This window comes from Lampetra planeri, chromosome 28, assembly GCF_965212315.1.
Source record: "Lampetra planeri chromosome 28, kcLamPlan1.2.h2, whole genome shotgun sequence".
NCBI lineage: Eukaryota > Metazoa > Chordata > Hyperoartia > Petromyzontiformes > Petromyzontidae > Lampetra > Lampetra planeri.
This window is the reverse complement of record NC_136134.1, coordinates 10,110,193-10,123,580: the sequence shown is the minus strand read 5'-3', so window position 1 is coordinate 10,123,580 and position 13,388 is coordinate 10,110,193. Positions and strand designations below refer to the sequence as shown.

Sequence of the window (13,388 nt, the reverse complement as noted above, 5' to 3'; positions counted from 1 at the left end):
TCTCCATGTATCTCTATGTGTGTCTCTATGGGTTTCCATGTATCTCTATGTGTGTCTCTATGGGTCTCCATGTATCTCTATGTGTGTCTCTATGGGTCTCCATGTATCTCCATGTATCTCTGTGTGTCTCTATGGGTCTCCATGTATCTCCATGTATCTCCATGTATCTCTATGTGTGTCTCTATGGGTCTCCATGTATCTCTATGTGTGTCTCTATGGGTCTCCATGTATCTCTATGTGTGTCTCTATGGGTTTACTGCGTGGTCCGTAGTGTGGGTTTGCCTGTAATGTGTCTCAATGTGTCTGTGTGTCTCTATGGGTCTCCATGTATCTCTGTGTCTCTATGGATCTCCATGTATCTCTATGTATGTTTCTATGGGTTTACTGTGCGGTCCATAGTTTGGGTTGCATGGCCACAATCGCACGGCTGTCGCTTGGAGTGCATGATACATATATACACACAACGTTTCGGGCAATGGCCCTTTTTCATAGCACAATGACAATTTTATCTTGGTACAATGTTAATATTGTGCTGCGCGTCATTCGCTCTTACATCTCGTAGTCCGCATAAGCGCGGCGCGTGCGCGAGTAATTTAATTATTTACTTATCTCTCTCGTGATTGGTCGCAACCCCTCCCACCCCACCCCGCCCCGCCCCTAGCGGGATCGGGCGCCCAGCCAATGGGAAGGCGGCCTTGGGCGCGACCGCGCTGGGAATTCCAGAAGCTCGAGCGGCTGTGGCTTGGCGTTTCTCCTTCGCGTCTTCATCCGCGGGTAAAGTTTTTGTAAAAACAGCACCGAGCGAGAGAGCTTTCGCTCGCCCGCCTCTGTGCTTTTCATCCTCACGTTCTCACAGTTTCGCCTCTGGTGCTCTCGCCGTAATTGCGTTGGGTTTTCGATATCTCGCGCGACGCGGCCACGCGAAGCCGCCGTTGCGATGGCAACGTCCTACGCTTTCCAACTAGGCCGCAGGCGTCTGACGCCATCGGCATTGTTTTTAAAATGATTTATTTAAATTCTTCGTGATTTTTTTGTTCACTATATTTTTTTTCTTGACAGGTGAGTGGATTTGATGTTTTATGCGCGAGGAAGATAATATTTTAGGGGTTGTAATGTTTTTTTTTAATGAATGGATTGCTGCACGAGTCTTGTACAGCAATGCATTGTGCTATTCAGAAGTGGCTTTTGATTTACGGTACTCAGTGAGGTTATTACTTTTTTTTATACCTTTATGTGTCAATCTCATGCAGTTTCCTATCTTTTTAAATACGGTGACAGTTCGGAGACAGTGCCACGCTTGGTCACAGAAAACTCGACGGTGTTTAGGGAAAAGTTAAGTAATGCATTTGTAGCGGTGATGAGCAGAAACAAGGAATAGCATGTAGCATGCATTCTCATTTGCCCTCTTAACAGTGTAATATCGACTCTGTGAGGTGTTCTTATGGCTAAGATACCTTTATATAATCGTTCGTTGAGACCAAGTCACTTTTCCAATTAATGTGTAAACACCATGTAGAAAGTATGATTTTTTTTAATACTTATGATTTATTAAAAAATCTATTTATATTAAGTAATACACAAGGGTGCCTGCAATGTAAAATATTTCGTAAAAAATTGCATTGAGATTGTCCAATAGTGACTCTTAACATAAACCTTAAACTTGAATGACACAATCGAATGCTTAATGCAGCAGAGGCACAATATCATTCGACATGTCAAGGGAAATTATCCAATGAGGGTTCACTTTTGATAAGTGACATACATTTATAAGCCTGCCTTAAGAGCACATTCGACAATTAAATGTCCATAAAAAGGAAAATATATAAGCCATATTTCGGAAAACAAGCTTAATTGCCCATCTGCAATGGTTATTTTTCAAATCTGTACTGTGAAGGGATATTACCAATGTTTGAAATGGCACTTTTATTTACGAATAGGTTACGTTTTAATATTGTCAACACAGCATAGTATTGCAAAACATATTTGATTACATTATTAGGATGTGCCAATGAGCTTAGCAGCTCAGTTCATTGGCAGTAAAGGTTTTTATATACGAAGTGTTTTTAAATAGACATTTGGCACGCTGTATTGAACGGATTTTTATTTTCACTTTACCGATGGTTAGGTGGAGGCTGGGTTGCTTTTGTTTCTCGACATTTGTTGGTGCCTCAAGTGGTATTGAGTAACATTCATTCATGCGAGGAAGCCACCACCTCCACGTTAAGTGAATTAATGAAGGGGAAACGTAAACAATGGGACGCGGTCTGCATGCCAGGCACCAAGCGGGGACGGTGCAAACATTGCATTGTTTGGATGCGGGTGGGGGGGCAGTGTTGCGAGGCAAAGATATCGGGTTACGATCGCACTCATAAACCCTGACCAAAGTAATGTTTCAGCATGACCCTGCACGTACACACTTGTCAAAATATTCCACAGTTCAGGTTGACCAGATTATAGGGGCAAGCTAACCTAGGGAAGAGTTTTTTTTTTTATACCAATCTAATCGGCAGCGACGGTTATTACTTTTTGAAAAGTGGCATCAGGATTAAAAGTGGAAGATAAATGCTCGGGGTGGAACGAAGCATCGATTAGTGTTGATTTAAATTGTCAGAAAAAAGATTGGTCCATGGAAGCAAACGACTTTATGGGGTGGCAACTTCCCACCCGACCTGATAGAGTACACGACAGTGAAATAATTCTTTTAAAGTCTCCGAACTGGCCAAATTAAGTACATGTAATATTGTTTTGATCTTAATTCATTGGCGATTAAACTCTGGCGTCTTTACCTTCCATCTCATTCTCATCGTCTCGCTCTCATTGCTGTTGTTTCTCGCCATAGCTTGGGTAGCCTGATGCAAGGAAGCAGTTGCCATGGCAGCAGCATCACCTAGCAGCAGGCCACGCAGCCGGGCCGGCAGCAGCGGCTCCCTGGAGGCCGCATACAACGCGAGGCCACCGCGGCCGCCCTCGGCCAAAGGCCGTGTGCGCCCATCCTCATCTCACGCCACCGGTGGCGCCGCAACCCATGGCAGCATTGGCGGCGACGGCCTCACCGATGGTTCCGCTGTTGCGTCATCTCCCCCTTCCTCTCCTCCTGGGTGGTTCCCACCATCGACGCCGCGCTCCGAGCTGGCGGGTGGCCGGGCTACCCCGCGGCCTCCCTCGGCCGCCCCTCGGCCTCCATCAGCCCGGACCTCCTACGTGGGGGGCGGTACTCCCGTGGCCCAGCGGCCCACGCTCAACCGCTACTCCGTGCTGCCCGCCATCCGGGGCGGCCGCAGCACCGACGATGGAGATGAAGGGGATGCCGACGAAAGTCGCCACCAACACGACGCCGAGGCCGGCATTGATGCACTGAGCCTGAGAGGCGACGAGGAGCCCAGGCCGCATGGTCGCCCTCTCTATCGGCAGCAGCAGCAGGATCATCAGCAGCAGGATCATCAGCAGCGGGATCATCAGCAGCAGGACGACAAGGAGAGCGGGAGCCCAGTGCTGGGCCTTTCGTCACCATCGCTATTGCTGGCTGTGCGTCTGCCGTCAGGAGAGCGTGTCGAGCGGCACTTCTCCCCGGACGAGACACTGTCCGCGGTTCTGGCGTTTGCGCTGTCGCGGCGAGGCAACGACGGGCAACGGGGGGAGGAGGAGACGGCAGTTGTGGGGAGACGGCGCTGGGTGGTGGGAGCCGGACGTGCACGTTACACCGACCTGACCCGTTCGCTGCGAAGCTGCGACGTGCGGGACCGGACACTGCTCTACCTGTTCTTGGAAGAGGACGACTGAGGGTATGCGGTGGTGAAGAAGGAAAACTAAACAACCACCATTGCAAAGGTTTTTTGCAGTTGTGCTGTATATAGTTCGCAGACGTGTTTTTGTGCAGCATATCTGACGTTCCACTCCACATACTGCGAGCTTCTTAAGTTCGTCTTTGGGGGATGAGAAACGATTGCTTATTTAATTATCAAAGAATCTTCTTGGGTTCACGACGAAGCTCCCAGCACGTGGAGAAAAATGTCAGACGTCATGCCAAACAACACGCGTGAGAACCCGAAAATACATTGGAGGGCTAAGACACCGAGCACCATTACCGCCGCCCTCCCCAGCGTGTGTCGATGCAGGCACCAGACAAGCTGGGTTGTGGTCACCCACAAGGTGCTGAAGCCTTGTTGACATTTACAGTACTTTAAAAAGAAAAAAAAATTCAAGATAATTGCTAAGGTTGACGATTGCCCTCGCGATTCAAACTCGTGCCGTTTGAAATATCGTTCCGTTCGTCGCGTTTGGTGACCACGGCATCTCTCGAGACTCCTTGCAGAGAACGCAAGCCGTGTGGGGACCCGCCCCCCCCATGACTTGTGCCGCAGCCTGGCGGATGGCAGTGTCGCGCTTTGGTTACCGCCACGGGCATTTGGTACGACGATGAGCGAGGGGGCCGAGAAATGATATAATGGTTGTGCTGTGTACATAGCGGTGAAAGGAATCTAAACACAAAAAAAATATCGTTAGTTACAAATTTTTCAATCTCTTATTTTTTATGCGATTGTTAACTCTGAAATAAATTTTACACGATAATGCTTCTCAACTGTTTATGGAGTACCGTGTGCTTTAACGGGACAATGGACTTCGTAGCCCAATGGATGCTCAGAGAATTACAATCATACATCCGAGCCAAGACATTGCCATGCCCTCCTGATGCCTGCAGTGAATAAGAACCAAACTATGATATGCTGGTCTCAAGACATCGGGTTTGGCCAAGCAGGGCCAGGGGGTGTGGCTTCTCATGCTTTTATTGCATGTGACGTTAGTCGTACACGGAGGACACAGCGTCACGTCATCTACACGCGTCTTAACTTGTTAATTCGTGTGACATCCGTGTCATGGCTCGCATTCTGCAGTGGAAAAACAATCTGGCACCTCGAGCTGCACCAGGTTGGCTCGGCCCAGTTGTACAATGGCAGACAGCAAGACAACGGTACATTTTATAATTGTCCGGCTTTTGATTAAAAATTAACTTCATTTTCGATGTGCAGCCATGCCAGTGTGCTGCCTCTCGCGAGTCCCTGAGTGGAGACGCACATTTATCCGTCTCGTTAATTTAATTCCAGTTCGCACATCAACAGCGACTAAAAATCCAGTGAATACTTAGGGTTGCAGGGAACGTGAATTATCATGACAAGTCATGACTCACCAGCCTTTTGTTTTCAAGGAGACATTTTCAGACAGAGGAGACAATATGGAGTCATCGATAAAGCTCCATTTTCAAATTTACACAGAACTACCACATTGTGTGCAGATGTGCATGCAAATTAGCACCTCTGATGACAACATTCGTCGGATGATGCATCTGATGAAGACCGTGCTGCAGTCGAAACATTTCACTTGTTAGATAAAATTCTGCTTTGCCCCACCTTGCGCAAAGGTGGGCAAATGCTATGCTAGTTTCAAAAGTGCACCTGTTTACTCGGGTCAGGAGGACACTTTTGGCAAAAGAAAAACACTATTCAATAACACCACCATGATTGTAGCTGCAACAGGCTGCCCTGCAAGTTTCCCGAGTACCTTGCAAGCGTACACGCAATGTCGTGTCGCCACTCCGATTTGTTTTCAGGTTGTACCGTGTGTTGGGTCTGCATGATATACAACGTTTTGCACTGGGCGCTTGAGTTCTTGAAACAGCTCCCAGAATACGGAGTGAAACGGTGGACATCGTACTGGACCAGCAAGCGGTACAACCTGAAAACACATTGTCGAGAGCTGTACAGCACAACAACGAAATAGTGCCACATTCTCATTCTGTAAATAGGTTTCTGTCAGGCTGGTTGCCCGACTGGCCTTAAATGTTCCACATTGGAGTAAAACACTGCCGGGGTTGAGACAAGGTGGCTATCGTACATGTTGCGGTTTCCTAACGCCGTCTTGCTTTACTTGCATTAGTGGCGTAGCATGATTGGCGTGGGCCTTGGTGAAAGGGAAACAAATTAAATGGGGCACCATCCAATTGCCGCCCCAAAACGTCGTAGCTCGGTCCCTTGGGCGCCCCATCTGACACATGGGCCCCAGTGCCGTTGTCCGACCTCCACACTTGTTAGCTACTCCACTGGCTTGTAGGGAACCTGTGACACGCAAATTACCGCAATGTGAAAGTGACACGTTCACTAAGTAACCTCAGATTTGCCAGACGTTGGAAGTTGTCTTCTTTAGTTTTCATCATACGTGTGCCATGTATTATGTTGGCAGTTATCACAAACAAGAAAAAAGCCAATAGTATTGATGCAAGACTACCGCAGCACGTCAACAGTGGGCTCTTTTAAAAATTTCCTGTTTTGTAATTGAATAAATAAAAATCAAACTTAAGGACCTGTGCTTTAGCAACAGTGGCACACGTCATCTTACGTTTTGTAATCACATCACAGTCGTGAACACTCCTTCCACACAAGATGAGAAACTTTAAAAAGAAAAATATACCCTGAAGAATGACGGCTAAGCGACACCATCCAAAACCCTCAAAGCTCTTGTGACATGCCCGGGCGCTGGGCGCATTCAGGTGACGTAAAAAAACACATTGAAACAAGACCTATCAATGGGCCAAGTAGGTGAGGCTTACGCAAGGCTTCTGAACGCTAGGACGTCTTTGCATGGGTGGTCGAGGTTGCGGGATCTGTGGGGAGCGGTGGCGGAGGCGTTGGCCTCAGCGTGAGCAGGATGAGCACGTGGCAGACGTGCAGGGCGAGTGAGGAGATCTCTGTGGAGGGGTACGTGTTCCACGCCAGCTCGATGACGCCCAGCACAAGCACCCTGTGGTTGCACAAACACCAAAAGCCGTCCTTGAGCCTCGTTCGGACATCTGAGACGAGCGCTGTCCGAGAAAAGCGTGGCCAGCGAGTCTTCACTTTTTTTACGAAAATGGTAAAGACATTTTGTTGGCAAAGTGTTTTCTATTAGGCGACGGCGACGACGACAATGCAATCAAGTCGACGAAAAATCGTCGCGCATCGCGTGAAACTCGTATCCTGATAAATGTATTGTGAAATTCGATATTGTATCCCGAAAAATTTGAATTCGAAAACCCAACATCTCTCCTATGCCTAAACCCTCACCTTTACTGTCACCATCGGTTAGTGTTGAGGCTGCAACCAGTGTTCATTTAGTAAAGGAATATAGTGATGGAAATATTTGTCAACAAAGTCGTTTATTTTATTTCATAAAAAATGTACTATGACTTGGGGCAGAAAGTGCTGTTAGCGAACACCTACTCAGGCCGGCACTGCGCACGAGCCCCAAACCAGCACAGTGTGTGCATGTGCGCTGCCCAGGCGGGAGTCTTACCGCAGCAGCGGAGCCACGGAGCCGAGAGGGCAGCACCAGACCAGGAAGGGCAGCGAGTGGAAGTACCACACGTAGAACTGGTAGTGCAGGGACCGCGCGAAACACACGCCAACCAGGTTGGACGAGAAGAGCACGAACGCCATCTGTGAAGCGGCGTGTCAAGGACGACCAACGCACGGACAAAGTTGCAATACACGATGACAAATCCAATCATGTTTTAAAAGGGAATAAACGGCACTTCATGGAGAAAGATGGTGCATAGCAGCAAGCGGCACTGTTGAAATTGTATAACAGGAAATACCTTTCTTGATTTGAGCAAGATAATCGGTGGGATGGAATTCCACAGCTGAGTGGCATGTAACAAGGTGGCTAAGCGCAGCATGGATGAGAGAGGAAACTTAAACTGGTAGAACGAGTTCTTGACATGGGCAGAGGAATCCAGGTGTGAAGTCCGCGGTCGTAGCAATTAAAGGCTGACAAGGAAGCGACTGAACGATGGAGAGCGAGAGACCGGGGTGGTATCGGAAGGATATGATCGTCGGTCATTGGGTCACGCTTCTTTTTTTTCGTGGGCGCTTTGAGGAGGCCTAGGAGGCCTTCCCCGGGCCTGGCGAGAGAAAAACCACCGTCACAACCCGCTCGGCGACACTTCACACAAGTACACCATGACTTATCAGCACCGCCCTGGCGGTCGTGGGTGACACGAAACAGCCTGGTAGACAAAGTCCTCACCGTGGGTGGAGGAATGAATGAGTGAAATTCACAGGAAACAATAACCAAGGTAGTAGCCGATACAAGAGTGATAAGGTGACCAAAGTGCCCCCCTCTCAGACTCCTGTCCCCGTTACCGGCTCCAGTGACGGTGGGCGTAGAGGAGCAGCACGGCGAGGTGCGCGGCAAGCAGAGCGGCGTGGAATCCGCGGTGCAGGAAAAGCCATTCGGGCAGCAGGCGCCAGTTCACGGTCCACTCATACAGGAAGCTACGTCCGAGGTCGAAGGCCCTCGTCGCGTAGCCCAGCGGGTTCGCCAGTAGGAAGGGCAGGCCCAGTACCACCTGGGTGAGTGGGTTCGGGGTACAAACCGTCCCCTTCATCATCATCATCAATCGATGGCCTCCTCGTTTTGAATTAAGTCAAGGGCGTCTTTAACGTCAGCTGTGAAGCATGCGGTGCGAAGTAGTAGTAATGTTATTAGGGTTAATACACCAGCAGTATTAACCAGGCGGCCTGCCATAGGAAGCCACTGCAGCTATGCACTTTTAAAACTAGATTGAAAACGAATTTCTTTAAAACTGCTTTGTGTTTATATTCTTGGTTCTTTCGGTAAAGTCACGTAGAAGGGAAATAATAAAATAATAGAAATATAAAACAATAAAAATTCTCACGACGTTTCGACTGTGAAATCCACAGCAAGAAAATTTTCTTGCTGTGGATTTCAGAGAAAATTTTCTTGCTGTGGATTTCAGAGAAAATTTATTGCTGTTGATTTCACACCTGATGATGATTGCTTGTGTTGCAGTCAAAACGTCGTGAGAATTTTTTAAAATATTTATATTATTTTATTATTTCCCTTCTACGTGACTTTACTGAAAGAACCAAGAATATGAATCCCTGCAGTCACGAAAATGTTTAGTTTGTTGTCCTTCACCGCACCTCCAATTAACATGGTTGGCTACATACGGTGCGACAGAAGTTCAACGTACACACACACATACGACTCCGCAACGTGCGGCGAACGCGCTAACCGATACCGCCGGCGCCGGCGGCAGCTCGCCTGAAGAGCGGCACACGCGGCCAGGCGCGGCACAGCACGCGCTGGGCCCAGCTCCCGCAGCAGCACGAAGAGCAGCCCCGGCGCAAACAGCAGCACGTTCATCTTCACCGACACGGCAAGGCTGCGGGAAACAACAGCAGCAGTAGCATCAGCATCGCCACGTTCATCAACACACACAGCCCAAGCCGTTGTGAACGATTCGTGGACACTCGCAATCTAGATCCCCCCACGTCCCCGGCTTCCGGCCTACGGATATTGAGAATGTCAATACGATCATTGACATTGACACAGCCAGGAGTAGAACCACACTTTGTGTGCTCATCTGCTTTTGTTCCCGCTTTCCCAGTCGGTGCCTGCTGCGTCCGACCCGTATGTCACAGACCGCAGCGTGCGGCGATTTAAAACTTTCTCAAGCGTAGTCGACGTTCATCATCAATTATCGCCACCGACTGTGCCAGGCGATGGCAACAGCAGCGCAATCATGTCGACGTCGCTTAATTGGTTGGTCGCTCGTTCGTGCAACTGGCAGAGCGTGCGGTGGCGCGGACACCTAAAGACGAGGCATCCCAGGGTCCAACGGCGGTCCAGCAGGAGGTTGACTGAGGCGAAGAGGATCGCCATAGCGACGGGGTCGTTGAAGAGGCGCAGCACGAAGATGGAGTGCACGCGGTACGAGGCGCAGCACATGAAGAAGAGCGCGTAGGGTGGCACCTGGACAACGGCACACACGAGCGTGACACACCGTCCTTCGATCCATCCACCTGGTCAAACGACACAGTGCTGGTAACCGTTGCGTATCGCAGGTCGCGCGTCGCGGTCCCACCCGTCGGACACGTGCGTAGATGCGGAAAACGAGGACGAGGGTGACGAGGTAGAGGACAGCGAAGATGTACTGAGCCCTGCGCACGTCCACGCCGCGCTCCGTCACGTGGTACAGCAGCGAGTAGACGTACACGAAACCCGCAGGGTAGCTGGGTGGGGGGGGGGCGAGGATGGAGAAGAGAGGGGAAAGGTAGGGAGAAGTGGGAAGAGGAAGGGAGAGGATGGGATGGCAGCAGGGGAGAGGACAGGATGGGAGAGGTGATTGAGAGGAGAGAGGAGGATAGGAGAAAAGGAGAGAAGGGTACAGAGCGGAAGGGAGAAGGGGAGAGGTGGAATGGCGTGGAGATAAGCGAGTACAACAAGGTGATGGGGAGGGGGGGTGAGAGGAGACCAAAGAGAAGAAAAAAGGGAAAAGTGAATGTCAGACGAGGCAATAGGACAAGGTTGGCAGATATAAGAGTGCAGGAGATAGTTGGGATAAGGAGAGAAGGCATGGGGTTAGTCGAGCTACCGATAATCGGTAGGCACATAATAACCCAGTTCCTCCACTACATTAACAAAGCCATTTTTCACTGGCACGTCCATACCAAGCCAGTGCGGCACACTAATAATGTGAGCGATTTTCCACTGGCTATTTGTGGTACCGAGCCGGAACCAAAAAGCGATACGCGGGCCATGCAATACCTCTAAATCTATCTGGCTCGGGGCCAAGCGAGGCCAGGGGCAAGACCAATTATGGCGTCCCCTACACTCGTTTCGACTCGTTCACCGTGTGTGATGTCAGCGGCATAGTTTGGGTACTGCAGTGGAAAAACGACCGGGCGCCTCCTGAGCCGCGCTGGGGCTGGTTGGGCACGGCCCGAGCACGGTTCGGTTGTGCCGTGGATACAGCGGTGATAAGCGTCGTAGCAGCAGCGACAACTCACACGAGGGGTCCGGTGCCCCCCTGCAGTTTCATGTAGTCAAAGGTCCCGTTCATCACCCCCTCCACCTCCTCCATGTACGCTCTCCAGTCGATCTCCGTGTCTGCGGCACGAAGGCATCGGACGTCAGCGCGCGGAGGACGTAACAAAATCGAACGACGGATCGATTACAACAATAATGATACAATGTGTAACGCGCTGCACAATCTTTCCACGGACATAAATGACTGTGACTCTGAGGTGCGGAGCCAAGCTCAGGGTGGAAGAGGTGGGGCCTTTAAGCATCTCTTAGAAGTCGGTGTGAATTGAACGCTGCTGCTGCTGTGAATGTGCAGCAGCTGGATGATGATGACGACGATCACTGCCGTGTTCCAGACCGCGGCGGGGGGGGGGCTGCCGCAGAGAAAGGACGCCCGGCAGTGACGGTCCTGCTCTTGGGCGTTAAGAGATTATCGACAAGTCCACATGGGCCGAAATCAGCGACGCGTCACTCAAAGAGCCGGCGTGTTTTACAACGGCAGCGCCTGCTTCGGCCGCAAGGATTGACAGCCGCCAGACGCTGTCAACGGGCGCCACTCTTTGCCGGTCGAAGGGCAGCAGCTGCCAGGGAGCATCAGGGACCCACGCCGGTTCCTTTCGCATTCTTCAGGGGATCAGGAGGAGGCTGGAACCGGAGGAGGCTAAAACGGTTCGGACACACGGACGGACGCGGAGAGAGTGCTGCGGTAGTAGACGTGGGGTAAGAATAGCAAAGTCAGATGCTTATGCTGCTCCTTCTGCTGATGCTTCTACCTCCCTCCCCCCCCCACAGAAAGCATAAATAGCAATGTCAGTGTGCCAAAAGCTTCACCGGATTGTAAGGACGGAGCACAAATTGATCAATGCCATCATTGTCGCCGTCATCAGCCACGGCCAATCAACTGCCGGACGAAGACGCCGCATCTCACGATTCCAAGATGAATTAATCCACCCAGCGCCTGCACAATAGATGATTTGATCACTCCCATCTCCCCCGGCGGACCTCCTCTCGGATGGATGGTACCTGCCTTAGCTGCCATTCAGTCGTTAGTCACACACGTCAGACATTACCCCTGGTAGTGATGTGCCCTGCCGGGAGGGGTGGGGGTGAATCGAACTCTCCGAAAACACTGGATTGCAAGTTCACAGTGCCGACACACACTTCTGCCCCCCACCCCCAGTGCACCCCCCACGCCCCCGTCCCCCCAGTGCCCCCCCCACCCACCCCCAGTGCCCCCCACCCCATCCGCCCCCCCCCCCACCGCCAGTGCCCCCCTCCCCCAGTGTCCCCCCACCCCCCAGTGCCACCCCTCCACCCCCAGTGCCCCCTACCCATCCGCCCCCCCACTGCGCGCCTCCCCCCCCCACCCAAACTCGACTGGACTTCTGTGAAGAACACGATAAGCCAGCAGCTTCGTCTGGCTGTCATTTGGGACCAGCTCGCTTCTGAAAAAGCGAATGAGCTCAGTGGGCCTTACCTGCTCAAGTAAAAACAATGTTTGTTTTATATTCTTTGTAACTTACACTATTTGCTTACCTTCCCTATATATATATGTTTTACTTTTATTATTTTATTACTTCCCTTCTACGTGACTTTACCGAAAGAACCAAGAAGATGAATCCCTGCAGTCACGAAAGCTTTAAATCGAAATTTTACCTTCCCTATACTTTGCACTCCTATCGTGTTTTTGCTTTTACTGTTCGTCGTTGTAACGTCCTGGGCCCCCTACTGCAAAAAAGAGCTTTATAGTTCATCGGATTTCTCTTCCTGCAGCAGAATTTTTCTGATTACATCTCATCTCCCCGCCCCCGCCCGCTACTCACAGGGCACTGCGCGGATGATCCACGCGTTGAGCAGCACCTCGGCGAGAAGCAGCGCCCCCCCCAACAGCCACGTGCAGTCCGGCTCCGTGAGCAGACGCCGGCGGTCACGCCACGCGGCGCGCGCGCACGACGCGAGGCCGCGGGGAGACCACGCGGAGGAGGTGGACGAGGTGGAGGAGGAGGAGGAGGCAGGAGGAGGGCGAGAGGCTACGCGCGGGGGAGCCATGGCCGAGGGAGGGCGCGCTCTGTGAGATGCCCCCCAACACAGAGGGAAGAGAGACGAGAGAGAGAGAGAGAGGCGGACCTCGATTCCGATTCTTGACATCGATTTCATCCGCGGCCGATTTGGGTTGGATCGATTCTGGCGACGAATCAGTGTCGGTTAAGTTGGGGTGTGAGCAGCAACGACATTGGGGAGCTTTGGGGCCGTCCATAAATGACGTCACGCACCTAGGGGGGGGGGGGTGGTCAGACATTTGTGACGATGTGTGACGAGGGGGGTGGGAAATGTGACCTCACATCAAAATGCGCAACTTGAAATAAATATAGACAACTGCGGAGGGAGCAGTTGCTCGGTCAATGGCCAGGGTCAACGGCGGCGTGGTATATTCCGCAAATATGCCCGACTGTGAGGGCGGGCCCAAGCCGGCGTGAGTAGGTTAAACGTTGAGTTTTATAAGGGCACCACGGGGTGACCAGCCCCAC

The 13,388-nt window shown here is 51.2% G+C and overlaps 2 protein-coding genes across 2 annotated transcripts; one reads left to right on the top strand and one right to left on the bottom strand.

The window, feature by feature from the left end:
* The first annotated feature begins 699 nt into the window (after positions 1 to 699).
* On the top strand, positions 700 to 4,579 carry UBXN10 (UBX domain protein 10). Its single transcript, XM_078607855.1, has 2 exons — positions 700 to 774; positions 2,840 to 4,579. Exon 2 carries the CDS (start codon positions 2,872 to 2,874, stop codon positions 3,778 to 3,780), a length of 909 nt encoding a protein of 302 aa, XP_078463981.1. The 5' UTR covers positions 700 to 774; positions 2,840 to 2,871; the 3' UTR covers positions 3,781 to 4,579.
* Positions 4,580 to 4,766: 187 nt separating this feature from the next.
* On the bottom strand, positions 4,767 to 13,037 carry LOC144728422 (dol-P-Man:Man(5)GlcNAc(2)-PP-Dol alpha-1,3-mannosyltransferase-like). The gene is made up of 9 exons (XM_078607854.1): positions 12,684 to 13,037; positions 10,845 to 10,944; positions 9,920 to 10,067; positions 9,647 to 9,807; positions 9,097 to 9,217; positions 8,172 to 8,377; positions 7,858 to 7,930; positions 7,324 to 7,469; positions 4,767 to 6,792 (listed from the first exon to the last, which is right to left on the bottom strand). Exons 1-9 carry the CDS (start codon positions 13,015 to 13,017, stop codon positions 6,618 to 6,620), a joined length of 1,464 nt encoding a protein of 487 aa, XP_078463980.1. The 5' UTR covers positions 13,018 to 13,037; the 3' UTR covers positions 4,767 to 6,617.
* Between the last annotated feature and the right edge of the window lie 351 nt (positions 13,038 to 13,388).

Excerpts from the sequence above, each read along its gene's own strand:
- LOC144728422 (XM_078607854.1), bottom strand. The coding sequence starts at position 13,017 with ATGAAATCGATGTCAAGAATCGGAATCGAGGTCCGCCTCTCTCTCTCT. Across the intron at positions 9,808-9,919 it reads TCTACGCACGTGTCCGACGG|GTGCCACCCTACGCGCTCTT; the intron begins GTGGGACCGCGA and ends GCCGTTGTCCAG. Across the intron at positions 7,470-7,857 it reads GTGACCCAATGACCGACGAT|CAGATGGCGTTCGTGCTCTT; the intron begins CATATCCTTCCG and ends CACGCCGCTTCA.
- UBXN10 (XM_078607855.1), top strand. The coding sequence starts at position 2,872 with ATGGCAGCAGCATCACCTAGCAGCAGGCCACGCAGCCGGGCCGGCAGC.